Source organism: Perognathus longimembris, unplaced genomic scaffold (genome assembly GCF_023159225.1).
Source record: "Perognathus longimembris pacificus isolate PPM17 unplaced genomic scaffold, ASM2315922v1 HiC_scaffold_4084, whole genome shotgun sequence".
Taxonomy (NCBI): Eukaryota; Metazoa; Chordata; class Mammalia; order Rodentia; family Heteromyidae; genus Perognathus; species Perognathus longimembris.
In genome coordinates this window covers 7,056-28,758 of record NW_025959362.1, presented here as the reverse complement: position 1 = coordinate 28,758, position 21,703 = coordinate 7,056, and the positions used below count along the sequence as shown (strand labels likewise).

Sequence of the window (21,703 nt, the reverse complement as noted above, 5' to 3'; positions counted from 1 at the left end):
CAGATTTGCTCTCCTGTAAAGTGCAGTTCCTCACAGGGCAAGTTGATACCACTGATGCATGCAGACAGATTTTCTATCCCATGACAGCCAGACAATCCAGAGAAAGGAACGACTCAAGCTAATCCTCCATAGTTTTCTTTAGGAGAAAAGAAGGTATCTTTACTTCAACTACTCATTCAGAAAACACTAAGGATCTGCTAAGCACAAGACATTGTCTGACACTAAGCAGATATAAAACTGAAGATAACCCTTTAACACTTCCTTAGGAGACTCAACCTCCTTGCTTAAACTACTGGATGACCTCTGTACATGGCACATACTTTTATCATTCCCCTTTTTAGTCTAATTTAAGATATGCCTATTAGTCTCTCCTCAGCAATAACTGGAAGTTGATAAAGGAAGTCAGTGCTTATTCCCACACTGCTGTACTCTAGAGGATGGGACTAGCCCATCCTCACTTGCACTGTTTCGAGTGTTGACCACCTTCTCTTTTTAGAACACAGGTTCTCACTTCTTCCTAAGACAGGCCCCACTCAGATTCATCCTTCCTTCTGTGCCCCCTTCACAGACCACTTTCTCTCCCTGTTCACATTCCACTCAGCTCTGCCCTGGCTTACTGCACACATCCTTTGCTCCTCAGTGAGCTCTGGGTGCTGGAATTACCAATCACATGACAAATACTTGTCTTCTGAGCTCCAGGCCCAGTCTCTACCCAGAGGTCTCAAAAGGCATCTTAAAAACTCCATTAATGGGGGCTGGGGATATAGCCTAGTGGCAAGAGTGCCTACCTCGGATACACGAGGCCCTAGGTTCGATTCCCCAGCACCACATATACAGAAAACGGCCAGAAGCGGCGCTGTGGCTCAAGTGGCAGAGTGCTAGCCTTGAGCGGGAAGAAGCCAGGGACAGTGCTCAGGCCCTGAGTCCAAGGCCCAGGACTGGCAAAAAAAAAAAAAAAAAACTCCATTAATGGGCTGGGAATATGGCCTAAGTGGCAGGAGTGCTTGCCTCGTATACATGAGGCCCTCGGTTCGATTCCTCAGCACCACATATATAGAAAATGGCCAGAAGTTATGCTGAGGCTCAAGTGGTAGAGTGCTAGCCTTGTGCAAAAAGAAGCCAGGGACAGTGCTCAGTCCCTGAGGCAAGCTCCAGGGCTGGCAAAAAATAAAATAAATAAATTTTTAGAAAAGAAAAAAAAACTCCATTTATGATCTTTCTCCCCAGACTATGTCTTCCTCACAGCTGCAGATCTATGAATGATAACACTGTCTACTCAAGGACACAAGTTACAAACTGGGTCTTTAATCATCTCATAACACTTCAAACACTTCTGCAATGTGTCCACTATCTTTTCAGATTAATTTCTAACCCATATCAGAATCTTGTTCCCCCCTCCCATCACACAAATAGGATGTTCTCATATTTTCTTAAAACCCTTCAGACACATTTTATTACACTCTGAAGACCTGACTCCACCATGTCTCAAGGGCTCTTTACGACTCAGTTCCTGCTAACTCCTAACCTTCCTTCAGTCCGCTGAGGGTACAACTTCAATCTAACTCTGGGCCTTCACACTAATCTCGCCTGTCTGGGACATGTGATCTGCTTTCTCTTCTTCCTCAGTGAGAAGATCTCTGGGCAAATGCTACCACTCTTTCAATGGAGTCTTTCTTGACCTGTGTGCAAGGCATACCATCATCTCTTACAATGCTTTGTTTCAATGAGCTGACCCATGTAACTGATTAATGTCCAACTGTTCATTTTCCCACATAAATTAGAGAGTTCACAAAGGCAGGTGCCTGCTCTCTCTCAGTTACCATTTATCCCTGAGGATACATGACAGTGGGGGGTAGCAGGAAGACAAGGCACACTTAAGAGTCAACTGCCCAAGGTTTTTGTCACCTGGAGTTTGTTTTTTTTAATCTTCCCCACTGTCACAGTGCTGGGGATTGTACTCTGTGCCTCATGTAAGCCAAGCAGGGATGATCTCAGCCCACTTGGAGCACTAATGCTAGAGCACCCTGGAATATGCTCCAGGAACCTCAACACTGTAGTAAGAGACACAACCCACTGGGAAACCAGAGAATGCAAAAATGTCTAGTGAACAAACAGTCAGTCTCAAGAAAGCAATTTTATGGAGACCTTGACTTAAAGAACAGATGGATGTAGGCAACAGGGTATGGAAACTACCAGTTTATGGGCTGGGGATATAGCCTAGTGGCAAGAGTGCCTGCCTCGGATACATGAGGCCCTAGGTTCGATTCCCCAGCACCACATATACAGAAAACGGCCAGAAGCGGCGCTGTGGCTCAAGTGGCGGAGTGCTAGCCTTGAGCGGGAAGAAGCCAGGGACAGTGCTCAGGCCCTGAGTCCAAGGCCCAGGACTGGCCAAAAAAAAAAAAAAAAAAAAAAGAAACTACCAGTTTACACAGTCATGACTCCTTTGAGATATAGGAGCCATAGGTTACCAATAAGAGTTGTCTACTTGTGATTAATGCAAGAGGAAAATTTCACAAAGCAATTACTCTTCTCAAGAGATGTTTCAACAGAAAATATTCCCTCATTCCTTACAGCTAGGATAAAATCAATGGAGTCCTCACTTTGGTGACTTTTGTTTTTGAAGATATGAAAATTAAAATTTTTGTCGCACAATAAAGAAAACCTTCAGTTGTCATCACACCTAGATAATTATAAATGTGTATCTGCTTTCTGGGCCATTTACCATTGCTATGAGGCCATGAGTGCACAGTGGCGTTTCTCACTAGAGCTTCATCTATTTTTCCACCTGTGAGATTATCCACATACTGCCTCCCCTCCTCCAGGGCATTAAAGCATTCTGTCCAGTAGTCATTATTATCTGCCTGCACCCGGTCATAACTCCAGCTCGCACAGGGAATTTTTTGGTGACTGTTAGAGGAAATGTAGTCCAGGAAGCTCAGAGAAGCAAAAGGTTGAATGTGCTGGTTCTGCAGGATGAGGAGAAGGCTTATGGGTGGTTCTAGAGACTTCCTAGCTCTCTCCATTTGAGGAAGAAAGGTGGACTGACACATCATTAAACACCTCTCCGCAGCTTGGATAATGTCAGAATTGTTCCCAAAAATATCCAACTCATCTTCAAGGAAGAGTCCCTAATTATAGCCAAGTTTGCGTTTCATAATGGCACTAAACCCACAGGTGCAGCGGTACTGGTCCTTATTGGAAGAATCTGGGATGTAAAGCCCAACATCTGCCCCTTTGATGTTCATGTTGCAGGCACAGATGCACCAACTGTCAAAATTCTGGTCCTTAAAGATATTCATCACAGAATCTGAGAAAATCAGGGTGACATTCAGACTATGGGCTTCAGGAATTGGCTGCATGGTGGCAGGCTCCACAGAGTTAAGGGGCCTCATGGTAGAGGGGGTTGAGGCTGGTGAGCTCTGATCAGTGCTGTCATATTTAACAGACGCTTGACCACTGGCAGTGCCCCCACCTCTGGGAGTTCTTGGAGTCCTAGGGGTTCTCGGTGTGGGAACAGAGAAACGAGGTGTTGCTGGAGGACTCCTGCTCCACTGTTGCTGTTGCTGATCAGTGTCACTGATGTGTTCATGTGTAGTGTGTTCAGATAGTCTGGATCTGCTAGGCTCCTGACACTAGGCACATAACTGCAAGAAAGAGAACGCATAAGGATGAGAAGCAGGTCCAGACACCAGAGCCTACACAACATCACCTCAACCCCTACTGCATATTACTCATCATTTGGTTCATTAAAAAAAAAAAAAAAAAGCTGGGTGTCTCACAGGCTACTCAGAAGGCTGAGATCTGAGAATCCAAGTACAAAGCTAGACAAGGCAGAAATATCCAGGACATGCATATTTATCCCCAATTACTCAGCAAAAAGCTGAAACTGGAGGCATGACTCAAGATGTAGCGCATGAGCCATGAGTAAATAGCTGAGCAAGAGCTCAAGGCTCTCGAGTTCATTCCCTATTATCCCTTCCCTTACAAAAAACGGGGAAACTACAAGCAGTCCCTGAAGTACATAGAAAACCAAAACAAGAAGAATTCCACAATACACTTGCTTTCTACATATTTTACATGTAAATCATCCTCATATGAATCTTTTGAAGAAAATCAGTATTTCTGTAAGAATACATAACAATGGGTTTACTAAATTTGAGTTTATAAAGTTGTAACTACTAACTGGAATTCGGTGGACACCTCAGGTGACCAACTCATACTGTACCTTAAGACCTTAAAATTTGCCCCCCCAAAATTTAGAATTTTCAGTTTTTATTTTGTAATACTCTACTATACTGTAATGTAGACTGGTTTATAATGGCTTGTAATTCTATGTACTAGAACTAAGACTAGTCTCCAGAAGTGTAATACTAAGAGAACAAGGGTTAAATCCTAAGAAAAATTAATAACTTCAAAGGATAAAAATACTGAAAACCTTACTTGCTACTTATTACATGCAGGAAAATGGGATCTAGGACAATTACAGACAAATTACAGTGGGACAGAAATGACAGCCTGTGAAAGGGAGAACGTGTACAAATGCACCTGGACCATTTCATATAAGTAAGAATAAGTACTATGTCTTTTCACATGCTAACACACTTCTTGGCAAGCACAAGCAGCATGAGAAATGGCTTTCAGACCCACTACATGATAACAAGGTTTAATCTGTGCAACAAAGTTATATATATAACAGGTCAGCCAGTTCCTCCCAATGTATAAATCATTCCCAGGGACAAATTGTAAGTTCTCCTGCACTGTAGCAGTAACTCTCCGAAGCCACTAGGGTGGTATTAAATTACTGCTGCATTGCACTAAATGATGCCCTAGTGGGAGAAAAATGGATTTGTGAGGCACAGTGGGATGGTTTAGTGGGATAGCATGATGGCCGCCCTGCTCCATAAGGCCATTAGATAGTGGACCATTCCATAATGTGTTTGCTAATACTGCAGTAGATAATCTGAAAACACTCTTGCCAGGTCTTTGCTACTCTAAAAATAGAAGAAAGAATTCCTGAGTTTGTAGAGGGTGATCTAAGCATAATGGTGGAGAATGTGTGGCTGTTCAAGGCCTACCACATCATTTAACACATGATGGAACAAACATGCATGCCACCCAAACAGCTAGAATCACAAGCTTGAGCCACTGCGACCAACCCTATGCCACTCTTTAGATGATCAGGCAGGAGCTTAACATTTTTTCTGAGTAATCAGGTTAGGTGAAGTAAGTCTCTATTTTATCAACTTTTTTTTTAAATTTCACTCTAAAAAGGTGAAATGCATGTGAAGACATGTCAAGTGTGGTCATTGAGAGTATGATGTGACTTCCTCTGTGTCGCAGTCAAGAATCTGGGAACCAAGGCATGACCCCCATGCAATCCACAAAGATACTTGGACTGGGCTCGGTTGAGGATGCATTTCTTCCACACTAGATGGACCATATGATTGTGGAGATTTGGAGGAATCTTCCATGATCTCTTTGGACTGTGCATAGTTATCATGCCCCCATCTTGGGAACCTAGGTGAGTGGCAGCACTCTGCATACCTCCACTTCCACCTGGAAGCAAAGACAATTTGTAGTGGTAGAATTGTCCGCAACTGTCCCAATTCATAGGCTGCTACTGTATTCAAACTAAGCATTTCAACTGTCAGAACTCATATTGCTTTGTTTAAATTCCTTGTCATTAACACTACCTATAGGTCAGGTTGGAAATATGGCCCAGTGGCAAGAGTGCTTGCCTCGTATACATGAAGCCCTGGGTTCGATTCCTAAGCACCACATATATAGAAAATGGCCAGAAGTGGCGCTGTGACTCAAGTGGCAGAGTGCTAGCCTTGAGCAAAAAGAAGCCAGGGACAGTGCTCAGGCCCTGAGTCCAAGGCCCAGGACTGGCAAACAAAAACAAAACAAACAAAAAAACCCACTACCTATAGGTAAGAATAAAATTGTGTCAGGACATTTTCTTCCCCTCTACATTTTGAATCTTTGTGTTCTCCCTAACACTGCTGATCAGATCAACACGCACAACCATAAAGCCATTCAACTACAAAGGCATTCCTATCCCGCCTGTACTGGATATAACTGTAAGAAAGGAATCATCATTACAATAATAAAGATTCAAATATGTATTGTTTGCTTTGAAGTTTTAAAACAATGCAACAAATAAGTCTTAAGGGCAAGGTAGTAGAGGGAGCTGTATGGTCATTTAGCTCAATGGTTGTATAATAGCTGTACATGGTGCCCAGGTAGAAGAAAGGACTTAAAGGCACAAATTTAATAAGGTCAACTTTCAAATTTGCGTGTGGAATTGTTTGTCCCCATATTTGACAATACTTATAAAAGCTTATTGCTAAAATAATGAAAAGGGTTGTTTCGACATTTTATGTCAGAGGATTAAAAATTCACTGGTCTCTCTCTCTCTCTCTCTCTCTCTCTCTCTCTCTCCCCCCCCCCCTTTCTAACTCCATCTACTATGCAACCCATTTCTTCTGGCTATGTTCCCAATAATCACGGGTGATACAAGTTCGTGGGAATGTTATTGATCCTTTCTGATATAAGACAACTATTAAAGCCAATATCCATGTTTCACCTATTTGATTTATTAAACACATTGTAGGTTTTATTCTCAATAGAAAATGTGCAAAACATCTCAGCCAAAACTGTCGATAAGCATTCTGGGAAACCTCCACTCCTATTTTTAAAAAGGACACCACCTTATAACATAAGCTATTCTTCATAGCAATGCAATGCAATGCAATGCTATACAATACAATACAATACAATACAATACAATACAATACAATACAATACAATACAATACAATACAATACAATACAAACATTACTTGAGCTAAATAGCCCTATCTCTAACTTTAAAGACACAGCAAAACCAAACCCAAATGTTTACATTCTAGAGAACTGAAGCCTTCTGGTTCCCTCCAAAATTATTGTTTTACAGTTAAGATATCTTAACTGAAGCACAGAACCTTAGTCTTTCACTTCTACATCTTATTTTAAAAGTTTTCTGACTTGGTTCATAGGTAAAAGAATTCAGTTCAATTTTACAACTGTTCATCATAAAAACCAAGCAAGCAGACAACATACCCACAGGACCCTCAAAGAAAAAGGAAGACAACAGCAAGCCACAGAAATGCTTCTAATTGAAGTTGGGCAAGTGCTCTTTGGTAGCACTTAATAAACTAAAATGTAGGTGCTAGCTAGCAGGAAACTAAACAAATGATAGTCTACTTTGCACTGTATTTATTTAGGAAAACATGCCAATATTCAATTCTGGAATGACAGGACTCTTCTTCCTGCATATAATTGAGCATCCTATGACATAAAAATCTTGCCAAAGGGGCTAGGAATGCGTGGCCTAATGGTAGAGTGCGTGTTTAGCATACATGAAGCCCTGGACTTGATTCCTCGGTACCACATACACAGAAAAGATCTGAAGTGGCACTGTGACGCAAGTGGTAGGGTGCTAGTCTTGAGCAAAAGAAGCTCAGGGATGGTGCTCAGGCCCTGAGTTCAAGCCCCAGTACTGGTGGGGGGAGGGAAAGTTGCCAAATTAGTTTTAACATAAGCATATCAGAATCCCATGCAGAGATAGCCTTGGACAGAAGAAGCAGGTTCACAAGGTTTATTAGTGAGGCCCTATTTCCCATGAGAGAGGTAGCAACATGGCTTCTGGTGCATAAGCACCTTCTCCAGGTGGTGGCTTGTATACCTCTGGGGCTAAAGGGAAAGTAGGCAGGCCTAAATGTTGAGTGGGAGTGGCCCATTATAGTTCTAGGGCAAGGAGTTTAGGTTTGTGTGGACCTGGGGACTAATGAGAGGAGCTGGACACCTGAGGAGGGGGAAATGTTAACAATTCCAATTACATTTTAATGGAGAAGCAAATATTGTCAATTCTTGATCTGTATAACAACTTCGTAAGGTATTTTTCTATTTTACTATTTTTGTCCAGTTCACACAGATAGTCATTTCTTAGTCAGAAAAATCTAGTGAATGACACATGATAGCTTTTCTCTCATGAAAATTATATTCTGACACTGTCACCAAAGTTTCCAGACTTTTACTAATCCCCCTTTTGTCGTATCATTAAATTATATAAAAAGACAATATTCACATTTAATGCTTTGGAGCACAGCCAGGCTAACTATGTGCAATATTGTGCCACAAATGTGTTTGATATTTTTCATTGCTTAGGAACTGATGTTTGGCTTTTCATGAACAGGTATAAATGTCCAAATTTCTAAGTCCTCACCCTCTACCAAATCAATGCAGGCTTTCACTAGTACTAATGTAAACACCTATGAGAGTCCCACTCAGAGATAAGAATCTGGTGTTGTGTGGATCGAAGGAGCACACAGCACACAACATGTTGCCAGAGGTCAAATATTTTCTTTCCTTTCAAGCTCTGCCTTCCCTTTTATTTATTTATTTATTTATTTATTTATTTATTTTTGGCCAGTCCTGGGTTTGGACTCAGGGCCTGAGCACTGTCCCTGGCTTCTTTTTGCTCAAGGCTAGCACTCTGCCCCTTGAGTCACAGCGCCACTTCTGGCCATTTTCTGTATATGTGGTGCTGGGGAATCGAACCCAGGGCCTCATGTATAGGAGGCAGGCACTCTTGCCACTAGGCCATATCCCCAACCCTCTGTCTTCCCTTTTAATTCCCAGTATATTTTCTCCTGGTTAGTTATACTTAAGTACTCCCACTCAGACACCCAACTCAAGAGGAACTACAGTCATGCCTAGTTAATGAACAGTGCAATTCTAGGCAAACTAAGCCTTAAAACCACAACTCAGGCTGTGTAACAACTATGGCAACAACACAATGAGATAGCCATGTTTCAGAGGATCAAAGTAAGTCAAGTAGACAACAATGGACTCAGTAGTACTCATGTTCCATCAAACTGTAGTCTGAAGTTTCTGGGAGATTCCACTAGTTTACATATATTATCTATTATATATAATATATTTTATCTACTTTTATATCTACTATATTATCTTTTATTGCATTCCAATCTGAAAGTTACTCTACTCTTTTTTATTGGACTTATATTGTAAACCCAATGATGCTTCCCTCTCATACTCTCTAAGTCTTGGTCACATATTCTTATAAAGCATTTGTCTTTGGCCCATGACACTGTCCACTTCCTACAAAGGCAAGAGAGAGACAAGGCCAGAGATGATGGAGCAGAGACTGCAGTAGTGTGCACTTGACATCGTCAGGGAAACTCTCTGTACTTGATGCTGTACTTTGTGCTTCCCTCTTTCCTTAGAAAGAGATTTCCTGTGTGAGATATGAATCAAGATTTGTGTTTCAATTGATGCATATTTGTGCACTTAAAATGTAAGGAGGAGGGCTGGGAATATGGCCTAGAGGTAAAGTGCTTGCCGGGAATACATGAAGCCCTTGGTTTGATTCCTCACCACCACATATAGGCAAAGCCAGAAGTGGTGCTGTGCTTCAAGTGGTAGAGTGCTGGACTTGGGCAGAAAGACGCCAGATACAGTGATCAGTCCCTGAGTTCAAGCCCCATGACTGGCAAAAAAAAAAAATCTAAGGAGATACTCAGAGGAAGAACTTTACATTCAACATACACAAAAGGATAAATTATAGCATGTTCTTCTTTTCAAATAGACTTATACTGCTTTTTTTTTTTTAAAGCAAGAGAACTTTAACATATAAAGACATATATTGAATGGGCCTCATTACCATGATGAGATGAAATGCACTGTGGTTTTATCTTCACTCTCGGCTTTCTCTGATCTCCCTAAATTATGATGGCAGAACATTTGTAACTTATTCCTTTTGACTGACTGCAATCATGTGTCACAATCTGTGTGTCACAGGCATCTCTATTTTGGGATGTACTTAGGTTCATATCTTGCATTGCTATTGTTTCAGTAAAATGAGGCTTTAATCATTGTGTTGCTTGAGTGAGGATGGTTCATTCAGGTTTGTGTCACTCCTATGAACATTATTATATGCTGCCCCTTTATTAGGCCATGTACTCCCCCACCCTGAAGGAAAGCCAAGGTTCTTCAGAGGACTGTGTTTAGGAAGATGTGCAATAAGGCCTTTTCAAACCTGTGCTGACACCGTCTATAGTTTTTACCAATTCTTTGTGTAATCAACATCAAAATGAGCTGCTTGTATAATATCTATCTACCAAGTAATGCACTTGGATTTGTTTTTATTGCAGATTTTAATGCTCTACTTGAAACATAAAAGATTCTTCTCCCTTAAGATTGCATTATTGTTTTGAGCAGGAAAAGCTCGGAAAAAAATTTGCATAGTTGTTTTTGTCACAACTTCATTTTCCTTTTCTCCCAGCCTTGCCCCCAGAATCTTCTGTTCATTGTCAACAGCAACAAAGAATGGATGGATCTCTGGTGAGTTGCTTTTGGATTCAAGCTTTATTTTGTTTTCTTTTTGTTGTTGTTTTTTCCAGTCCTGGGGCTTGGACTGAGGGCCTGAGCATTGTCCTGGGCTTCTTTTTGCTCAAGACCATCATTCTTGCACTTGAGCCACAGTGCCACTTCTGGATTGTTCTATAAATGTGGTGCTGAGGCAAAGAACTTAGGGCTTCATGTATGTGAGGACAGCACTCTATTACTAGGCCATATTCCAAGCTCCTCTCACTTTATTTTACATGGCATTTAATGAACTTAATGGGTGTTCAAGTCTGAAAATGAAAAATGAGATTCAGCTTCAGCAAAATGTTCCTAAATAGGACAAAGTTATATTTTATACTTCGTAGCTTAGAAAATCTTACATTCTATGCTGAGTACAGATTTGCTTCACATTTTCTCTAGGTTTATTTGTATACTTATTTACTTTACTTTACTGTGCCTAAGTCAATGCCTGAGCTGTGTCCCTGAGCTTCCCTGTGCTCAAAGGTAGCACTCTACCACTTGAGCCACAGCACCACTTCTGGCCTTTTCTGTTTATATAGTCCTAAGGAATTAAACCCAGGGTTTCATCCAGCTAGGCAAGTAGTCCACCGCTGAGCCACATCTTAGTCCTATTTGTAGGTTTTGGGATGTGAGGAAAAAGGGGTCAAACTGTTAGAAGATTCAGCCCAAGGTATTTAAACTACTGTCCATATAGTTCTTGTTACTGTACACTTCCAATAAAAATGTGTTAGCCTTTAGAGTTGTGTTTTCTTAAAAAGCACATTAGTTAAATCCCATGTCTGCTTCATGGTTTGTGTTTTACTTGAAACTTAGGCCATATTTCATTCTGTCGTCTTTCTACACATCAATCCTTTCTGGCTCCTTAAACATTCTCAACTATACCATTTACTGAGAGTACATGTTGCTTTATTTTGGGCTCCCATCTTTCCATGCACCTTGAACATTTCTCATCTTACATGTGTGAAACTGTAGAATCACTGAATATGCAGCTCCTGTTCCTCTCTATCTCAGTCTCCAGAACCATCATTCTTTTTGGCCTATGAGTTTGTTGATCCTTGGAAACTCAAGAAGAGACATCATACCATGATGTTCCTTTCTCATTGCTATATTTTATTTAGCTGATTGTGTTCAAGATTCATCCCTGCTGTAATATGTAGTAATATTTTCTTCCTTTTCAATGCATTTATCTATTGTTTTGTGTGTCCCTATCTTTTTTTAGTGAGTAATTGTGAAGTATTTCTCCAAATAGTTGTTAAAGTCCTTGCTTTAGTTCTTTTGTATAGATACCTAGAAAAAGAAGTGGTCAGTTATATGCCCATGTGTTTCTAAGTTTAATTCACTTTATGATTATCTACACCATCTTTGATGTTTTACATTCCTGGCAGATGTGCCCCAAAGATCACACTATTTTCAGATCCTTTCCAGAACTTACTAGATTTTAGGGGTTGTTGGGTTTTTATTTAAAATATGCACATACTGACATGTATAAAATAGTTATTTCATTGTGAGTTTGATTGTGAGAAGTTGTTGTGAAGTGATTCTCCAAGTGTTTGTTTTAGCCCCTGCTTTCACCGTTGTTGGGTACTAATCTTTTATTTTTTCCATTTTCTGTCTTCTTTGCTGGCAAACTGGGGGCTTGAACTCAGGGTCTGGTTCTGTACCGGAGCTTCTCTTGCGCAAGACTAGCACTCTACCATTTGAACCGCAGTGCCACTCCAAGCCATAGACCCAGTCATGCAAAGTGTTTTACATAGAAAATCGACAGTTTGTTTAACTCCTGCAAGAATCTTGATTCTACATTTGGTACAATCTGTGGCATTTACAAATATGCAAAGGCTCGTATATTCTTTTCAAACACGTATTATGTATTAGCTCTTAACAACACAGGTAATTTGGCTGTTACTTTAATAAGGAAGTAACTAGAAATTTTATGTATAGACAAGGAATACCATTTTTTGATGAATCATTTTAGATGTCCTAGAAATTGATGACACTTCATTTAAAATACTTCTAAATCATCTCTGGCACTCAAGAGCTTGGCCTGACAAATAGGAGCATGAGTTAAAGCCAGCCAGTCAGGTCTGTTCATGGTACTTGTTAGGAGCTAGAAATGGTAAAGCAACCCAGCAACCTGTGCCCTTTCAGGAAGGAGCAGCCTTACCCCCGCCTGCATCGTGTGGGTACCTGCCAAATTCATACACCAATTCTAAATAAAACGATAGGTCGGTTCAAATATTTGCTATGAGGCAGACTGTAACTCCATTGGCCACCTGCCTGTGACCTGACATGTCTATGCAGTTTCTCTATAAGTGTTGTAACCTCCTTGGCCCCCTGAGTGTGACGTGGCTTGACCATGTGGTATTTGCCTTTATAATCTGACCCTGAGCCCGGCCCAGGGTGCTTCTCCCCAGCCTCCAAGTCTGCGCTGCGGCCCTGCCTGGTATTCTGCTTTTTACTTCCCCAATAAAACTATCGTTGTACTTGAGACTGTCTCTCAGTGGTGGACTTTTGGAGGGGTGGAGGATTCTCCTTATTCGGACACCATTACAATACCAAACACAAATTTGTCAAGGCTTAGCAGAGGATGCTAGAGGATATGTATTTCTATGTAACACACACTAATGAGATTACTGTTGGGGATGGGAATATGGCCTAGTTGCAGGGAACTTGCCTCATATACATGAAGCCTTGTGCTCGATTTCTCAGCCCCATATATATAGAAAAAGCTAGAAGTGGCTCTCTGGCTCAAGTGGTATAGTGCTAGCCTTGAGCAAAAAAGAAGCCAGGACACTGCTCAGGACTAGGAAAAAAATCATTATTATGCCTTTTGAAATTTAAAAATGGAACATAATGAAACCCTATTATACAATGCCTCTAATTACCTGAAAAGTCTATGGAACAATATTGTGTTCCTTTCCAGCTAGAATCCATCTCTCTCTCTCTCTCTCTCCCTCTCTCTCTCTCTCTCTCTCTCTCTCTCTTTCTCTCCCTCTCTCTGTCTGTTTGTCTGTCTGTTGGTTTCTTCTTTTGTTTCTATAAAGGTGATATTCAGAAAATCTACATAGAGACACTTTGGCTCTATAAAAGTAAATAATCACACTATGAATTACTAGGACAGGAAGGAGAGAAGAGGAGCCATAAAGAAAGCCCAGTCAAAAAGCAAAGGACTGAATTATGATGGGACACTGGCACTGTTCAGCTTGGAAGCTTGTCACCAGCTTCCAAGCCACTGTCACCTAGAAAAGGAGTGGAAGAAGAGAAGTCCCCAGCCTCCATCAGTGCAAAGATGGACAAAAAGGAACCTGAAGAGAGACAGAAGGCTTCCAAAAGCTGTGTAAGAAGTGGTATAAGACAGAGAAAGCAAGTCAGTTAAGATCCTGAAATCACTCGTGGTCTAGATCACTCAGTCCTAGAAGACATGTCAATGGGTGTTGTTGGTTGGGAACATGCACTTCGAACCTGTTTATGAACCTGTCCCATAGGCATAGTGAGCACCTTCAAAGTCACCACAATTAAGCTTCCCCCCACATTAGGCCAGGCACACTACAGATGCCTTGAAATATTCAAATAGACACAGCCATAAGAGAAAAATATGCCACTTTCCACCTCAGAGCACATTTGGTGATGATTCAGATGCTGCAAAGAAGCACAGAAAGGAAACAGACCATCACAGGGACAGGTGCCAGTGATCATCTCCTTCCTGAGTTCCCATAAAGGCAATCACTATGGCAGCAGCCACACATGACATGTTAGATAGGGGCACTTATTAGCCTGATATCTTTAATACCTACAGCCATGTGTGTGCACTCACAGAAAAGTAATTCTGATTTGATTTCTTCAAATTGTGATGCCAGAAATTCTTGGCACATTTTCTTCAAAAAGAACTATATTAAACTTTTGGACAAATTAAAACAATTGAAGTGTCTAACTGAATACCATGGCCAACTTCCATTTTACTTTATTCCAGTTGTGTGTTGTTTGTTGCACTAAGAACTGGAGAATTAACTCTATTAAATATATCTTAGGGGGCTGGGAATGTGGCTTAGTGGTAGAGTGTGTGCCTAGCATACAGGAAGCCCTGGGTGTCCTTTCCCCAGCACCACATAAACAGAAAAGGTCAGGAGTGGCTCTGTGAGAGAACACACCTGGGACACCTGAATGCAGGTGGAGGAATCTCCTTATTTTGTTATTCAGAGTGCTCTGATTGGAATATGTCACATAAAACACATGTAATGGAAGTTTACTGTCCAATGCATTAAACCTGAATGTTGTCCCTTTTAAAATATTTAATGATACTACAAAAGACAGGACTAGTAAAAGTCTTGTTTGAGGAACAAGACTTTTGCCTAGAGGTAGGTGGCTTGGGTAGCATGCTTGAAGCCCTGGTTTGATTACTCGGGAACACATTTATAGCAAAAGCCAGAAGTGGTGTTTGTGCCTCACGTGGTAGAATGCTAGGCATGAGAAAACGAAGCCAGGCACAGTACCTAAGACGAGTTCAAGTCCCATGACTGGCAAAATGAAAAAAAAAAAAGTCTCTCTCTAGATTCTGCTATGACGAATACTACCCTGCAAGTCATAACTAAGGCACCGTCTCAGAATCAGAGAGCATCTCTTGTAAAATGTCAGCTATTTGACCCTTAACTGCCCAAGGTGTGGCAGTATCTATGTGCTCTTATGGCCAAGGGTTAAGCTGGCTCCAATGCCTACATAAGGCCAACTTCCCCTAGGGTGCAGACGGCATTGTGGGAACTGTAGTCCACTGAGCACAAACCCGGAGGAAGTGCCTAACTGGGCTCCTGTGAGCATGAGCATGCGCCTTCCCGCCCACAGAGGTTGTTTCTAGGCTTTAAATTCGGGTTCCTCTCTCTCCCACTTCTGGGAAGTGCGGTGAAGTACGCCTTTGCATTCCCAAATTTGGAGCCACCGAGTGAGGCCCCAGCCTGTGTTCAGTGGGCCATGGAACTGTGACCCTAAGTGATCCCAGGGAGGGAAGATGTCCGGTAAGAAGGGCAGGCCGGGCTCGGGACCGGAGTCTGCCCTCCGCAGGCTCCTTCAGTTGGGCTTCCCCAGTGGGCGCCTCAGTTAGCCCGCGCATCGGAGGAGGCAGAACCTGGCCGCCGGAGTTCTGAAAGCAGGTTGGGTGTTGTCCGGTGCGGGGGGAGCAGGGAGCTGAGCGCGCACACTCCCCCACTGACGTTCTGCTTAGCACCCAGGGGATGGCGTTCACTTTGCCCTGCGGGACAGGGAGCATGGCGACAGTGGTAGTGAAACCGTGAAGTGTGCGCGGGCCCTGGGGCTTGTCATATTGCAGTTTTGTATTCGGGTTCTGGGTGGTTGCTCCTGTGTTGTTTTTCTGGTCTCCTCGTGCTTTCTTAGCCTTCATAGCGGACCTGCTTTATCTTCACCCAGGTTTCTTTCTAGAGACTATTCCACACGGTATATTGGAGTACTGTGTGATGGATGTGTGTTTATAGAATGAAGCCTATCGGTGTTGGAAGGAAGGCATCCTGTGATAGGAATGTCCCTGCTGAAGGAAGAGATCTTGTGATGTCTGGCAAGCCCAAAAAAGTAGAGGGTGAAAAGGATGGGAAGGAAATGATCTATTTAGGTTTCCTTGTCGTACGCAAGAGTCAGGTCTACTTTGCACAAGATTCATGAGGTTCTAGATCCTGTAACACTCTCAATCACTTGGTGTTAGAAGGTGCAGACTAATTTTTAGGGATAGAGTTGAGGTTGACTAATAAACCAGAGCCTGGAAATTCAATGAGGTTGTAGTTTGGGGTAAAGGTAAGATCCACAACTACAAATATGCATGTAATAATACTGTAACTGTCTTCCTTTCAATTTAGTGAGCCTCCTGTTCCCACTATCATTCCTAGAATGTGATCTTTCAAACTCATCCTAAATGTCCTAGGAAAGGATGTACTGATGCTAGCTCTAACTTTTTTTTTTCTTCTGTCAGTTCAGAAAGTCTGACTGTGTTTTGGCCTTAAAAGAAAAATAAGAAGAGTAATCTTAAGGCAATGCACCTTTCCCAAGGTGGTTTTATTTGAAGATACCACATTATTGAAGGTTTAGCTAGGGTTACTCATTTTGTCCCTGTTCTGTGGAGAGGGTCGGAGGGAGTAATCCCCACCCAAAGATGTTACAGGGCCCTAGGAAAAGTGGGTCGAGCACATGAAAAAGTCAGGAGAATTCAAGGTTTATTACAAGCACAGAAGCTGACCGTCCAGAAACATGCTGCAGACTAGGGAGCTAAAACTGTGACCCTGAACAGTTCACAAGATGTTTTCTTTTCTTTTCTTTCTTTTTTTTTTTTTTTGCCATTCCTGGGGCTTGGACTCCATGGCTGAGCACTGTCCCTCTCTTCGGTTTTGCTTAAGGCTAGCACTCTACCACTTGAGCCAAAGCTCCATTTCGGGCTCTTTCTTTTTATGTGGTGCCAAGGAATGGAACCCAGGGCTTCATGCATGCAAGGGGAGCAGTAAACCACTAAACCATAGTCCCAGCCCTGATCTTGGGTTTATAAAGGCAAAAAGCACATGCAGGTGGTTATAGATGGCTTGGCAGAATAGGTTGCAGTTTCTAACAAGTATAGAGCAGAAAAATGTGGGGCAAATTCCCAATAGTTCCTTTGCTGACTACCTCATTGCCTTTTTTCCCAGCCTTGCTTCCAGAATCTTCTGTTCATTGCCAATAGGAACAGAATGGACGGATGTCAGGTGAGTTGTTTTGGTTTTCACCCAGTTTTACATTCCATTTTAAGAACTTAATGGAGGTCCCAGTTTAAAATGGAAAAGTAGATTCAGCTTGAGTAAAATGTATCTAAATAAGACAACGATGCATTTTACATTTTGCAGCTGATAAAACTCTTACATTCTGTCTACATCATGTGCATATTTGCTTCGATTGGTCTCATAATTTAAAGAATTTTGTTTATTTGCTTTGCCAGTCCTTTAGTTTGAACTCAATGCTTGGGCTCTGTCTCTGAGCCTCTCTGTTTTCAAGGCTAGCACTTGAGCCACTGCACCATGTCAGCTTTTGTCTGTTCATGTGCTGCTGAGGGATGGAACCCAGGGATTCATGCATGCCAAGGAAGCACTGATCCCCATTTCCAACCCTCCAGGGTTTGTTTGTTTTTTTTATGTGAGGAAAAAGTGCTCACAACTGTTATGGGATTCAATCACCCCCAGGAAGTCACTTCTCTGGGAAAGTGAGGTTTTCTGGCAACTAATCAGAAATCACATCCTCAATAATAATATTAACCTGTTTTAATGAAGCTTTACTGGAGTGACTTAAACAGAGCAGTCACAAAAACCTTCAAATGTTTCACAGGACTGAGTAAGCCATAGGTATTTCAAGTATTCTGAGAACATTTTTCTTGTTGGTGCCCATTTCCAATAGGAAAAGCAGTAGACTTTAGAGGTGTATTTCTTCAAAAGCTCATCAGTTAAATCCCATGACTGCTTTGTGGTGTTTCTTTTACTTGAAACTTTCACCTGAACCATGCCTGCAACCTTTTTATTAACTAGTTAATTTGAGTTTTCTGCCCAGTCTGGCTTCCAGACTTCAGCCTCCTTTGTACCTGGAGTAGGATAACATTCTTGGGCCAGAGTTCTAGGTGTTGTTTTTGTTTTTGTTTAATTTTTTTCAATTAATTAAATTATTTCTTGTCAAAGTGATGTACAGAGGGCATACACTTTCGTATGTAAGGTAGTGAGTACATTTCTTTTGTTTTTTACTTGGTTTTTGCCAGTCCTGGGGCTTAGACTCAGGGCCTGAGCACTCTCCCAGGCTTCTTTATTCTCAAGGCCAGCACGCTAGCACTTGAGCCCCAGTGCCACTTCTAGCTTTTTCTATATAGGTGGTGCTGAGGAAAAGAACCTAGGGCTTCATGCATGCGAGTCAAGCACTCTACTACTAGGCCATATTCCCGGCCTCTCTCACCTTATTCTACGTACCATTTTTTGAACGTAATGGGTATCCAAGATTGAAAATGGAAAAGTAGATTCAGCTTCAGCAAAACGTTCCTAAGTAAGAAAAAGATATATTGTAGATTTTGTGGCTTACAAAATGTTACATTCTAAGTTGAGTACAGATTTGCTTCAGTTTGTCTGTAGATTTGTTTATTTATTTATTTTACTGTGCCTAGATCAGTCCCTGAGCCCTGTACCTGAGCCTTTCTAGGCTCTAGGCTCGCAGTCTACCACTTGAGCTACAGCATCCCTTTTGGCTTTTTCTGCTTATATGGTCCTGAGGAATCAAACCAAGGGCTTCGTGCATGCCAGGCAAACAGTCTACCACTGAGCCACATCCCAGTCCTGTTTCTAGGTTTTTGGATGTGAGGAAGAATTGAGCACATTGTTGAGTGATCGAGCTGAAGATACTTGAAGTACTGTCCATATAGTTCTTGTTAGTGTACATTTCCAATAGAAATGCGTTAAAATTTAGAGTTGTGTTTTTTTCAAAAGCACATTAGTTAAATCCTATGACGGCTTCATTTTGTTTGTTTTACTTGAAACAGGCTGTATTTCATTCTGCCATCTTTCTACACATCAATCCTGTTTGGCTGCATTAAGCATTCATAACTATACCATTTACTGAGAGTACACGTTGCTTCATTTTGGGCTCCCATGTCTGCCATCCATCTAGAGTATTTCTCATCTTCCATGTGAGAAGCAGTAGACTCATTGAATATTCAGCTCCTGTTCCTCTCTGTCCCAGTCTCCAGAACCATCATTCTTTTTGGCCTATGAGTATGTTGATCTTGGAAAACGCAAGAAGAGACATTATGCCATGGCTGTTCCTTTCTAATGGGTATATTTTACTTAAGGTGATTTATTCATCACTCATCCCAGCTGTAATGTGTAGTAATATTTTCTTTTCAATGCATTTATCTGATGTTTAATGTGTTGCTATCTTTTGTTGGCGAGTAATTGTGAAGTGTTTCTCCAAATAGTTGTTATAGTCCTTGCTTTACTTCTGTTGTATAGAAACCTAGAAAAAGAAGTCCTGGGTCATATGGCAGTGTGTTTCTATGTTTAATTCACTTTATGGTTGTCTATACCATCTTTGATTGTTTTACATTCCTGGCAGATGTGCACCAAAGATCACACTATTTTCACATCCTTCCCAGAACTTACTAGATTTTAGGGGTTGTTGGTTGTTGGTTGACATGTATAAAGTAGTTATTTCATTGTGATTTTGATTATGAGAAGTTGTTGTGAAGTCATTCTCCAAGTACTTGTTTTATCCTCTGCTTTCACTGTTATTTTGTACCCATGTTCTCTATGTTTTGTTCTGACTTCATTGTCCTGGGGCTTGAACTCAGTGCCTGGCACTGTACCAGAGGTGCTCTTGCTCAAGATGAGCACTGTACCATTTGGACCACAGTGCCATACCAAGCCATAGTCCTAGCCATTCAAGGGTTTTACATTAGTATTCATGAAAAATAATATTTTGTTCAAAGTTGTCTATTAATACAGGTGTTGTTTTTCTGCAAGTATCTTGATTCTATGCTTGGTACAATCTGTGGCATTCACAAATATTCAAGGGCTCATATATTCCTTTCAAACACCTATTTGAATTAGCTCTTAACTCCACTGGTAGTTTGACCATTATCCTAATAAAGAAGTAACCAGATATTTATGTATAGAAAAAAGGCCACCCTTACTCTGAAGCATGGTGCTTCAGAAGAAGTGAAACCTGCAGAAAAATTGTTATGCTGATATTTAGTAAACTTTATCAAAATAACACACATACTATTCCAAGCATCTACTTATACTTAATATTGTCATGTCAGATTAGTAGCACCTGAGAATGTTCATCCTGTTTCTGGTGCTAGCGAAGAGAAATATCCTGATGTAATAGGGGCATTGTGTATTTGTTATTGTATTTCTAATTATCTAGTTAATATAGAGCCAAGTATTACTACTATTATATTTCTTCTTTCTACTTTATAGATAACTGAGCAAGCCCCAAAATATTATGTAAGAAAAGCACATTTGTAGAAGAATAAAATTCCAGACTTGGTCTTCTCCTGACTCAAGGCTAATTTCTTGATGAAAATGTGCCATTACAGAAGCCCGTGTCCTTTGAAGATGTGGCTATCGACTTCAGCTGGGAGGAGTGGCAGGACCTGGACATTGCTCAGAGGACCTTGTATAGGGATGTAATGCTGGAGACCTACAGCAACTTGGTGTCCTTGGGTGAGCAAAAGATACATTAATTTACAGGGTCAAGTCCTTTGTTTTTAGTAGATCTATGAGTGTTTATCAAAGGCCCAATGCTATTTAGATATAAGATTACAGACTATGGGAAGTAGTTCATCTTTCCAAGAAAATCCTCCCCTTGATTATATTACTCCAGAGGCAATTTTATTCCCATTATTCAAGAAGTCAAGGTAGCACCAGTTAGGCAACAGTTCTGAGACATGATCTATTACCAGAGGAGTTTCTTATGAAACTTGTGGGCATTGTGATAGATCCATATATAATCTAGAGTAGAATGTATATTTCTACTCAATCAGTAGAAATCAGTAATTGAAAGTGTATATTTAAAATCTAAAGCTTTTACGTGGCACTTCTCTTCATACCTGTAATCCTAGGTATGGAAATCCAAACCAGCCACATCAGAAGATTCTTCAGGAGAATCCTTTCTTCAATTAAAAATCCATTGAAAGTGGTAGAACTCTGGCCTTTACCAAAAGAGCTGAGGGGACTCGGTCGTTCCTTGAGTTCAAGGGAAAACTGAAAAAAAATCCAAACCTTGTATTTCTATGCAAAGTCAACCATGAAGCTATTGAGAAATGAGAAAGTAGAGTTTGGAGTAACCTGTGTATTAGAATGTCTGAGATCATTATAGCACAGATGTCCAAAATCAGCATGAACAATAGTTCTCCACTGTTTCTTCGTTACAGGGCACTGTGTTTCTAAACCCAAGTTGATTATCAAGCTGGAGGAAGGTATAGAAACATGGATGGGAGAAGCCTCAGGCAAGAATTTCCAAGGTGAGTGAATGCATCCTACACAGTGCTGTTGGAGACAGAGCTCAGGTGGTAAGTTCACTTTTTTTTGTTTGTTTTGTTTTTTAATTTATTTATTAATTAAATTTTGTTGACAAGGTGTTGTGCAAAAGGGGTACAATTACATATTAGGGCAGTGTGTACCTTTCTTGTGATATCTTACATCCTTGTTTTTCTTTCCCTTCCCCAGATCAGGTAGCCATATATACAGTACACAGTGTACCAAAAACATATACAGTAGCCA

General features: G+C 41.1%; 1 protein-coding gene across 1 annotated transcript; it reads left to right on the top strand.

Annotated features, from left to right (window-relative positions):
- The first annotated feature begins 9,959 nt into the window (after positions 1-9,959).
- On the top strand, positions 9,960-21,487 carry LOC125344732 (zinc finger protein 809-like). The gene is made up of 4 exons (XM_048337117.1): positions 9,960-9,972; positions 10,351-10,409; positions 20,518-20,644; positions 21,355-21,487. The coding sequence occupies exons 1-4, from the start codon at positions 9,960-9,962 to the stop codon at positions 21,450-21,452; spliced, it is 297 nt and encodes a 98-aa protein (XP_048193074.1). The 3' UTR covers positions 21,453-21,487.
- The last annotated feature ends 216 nt before the right edge of the window (positions 21,488-21,703 follow it).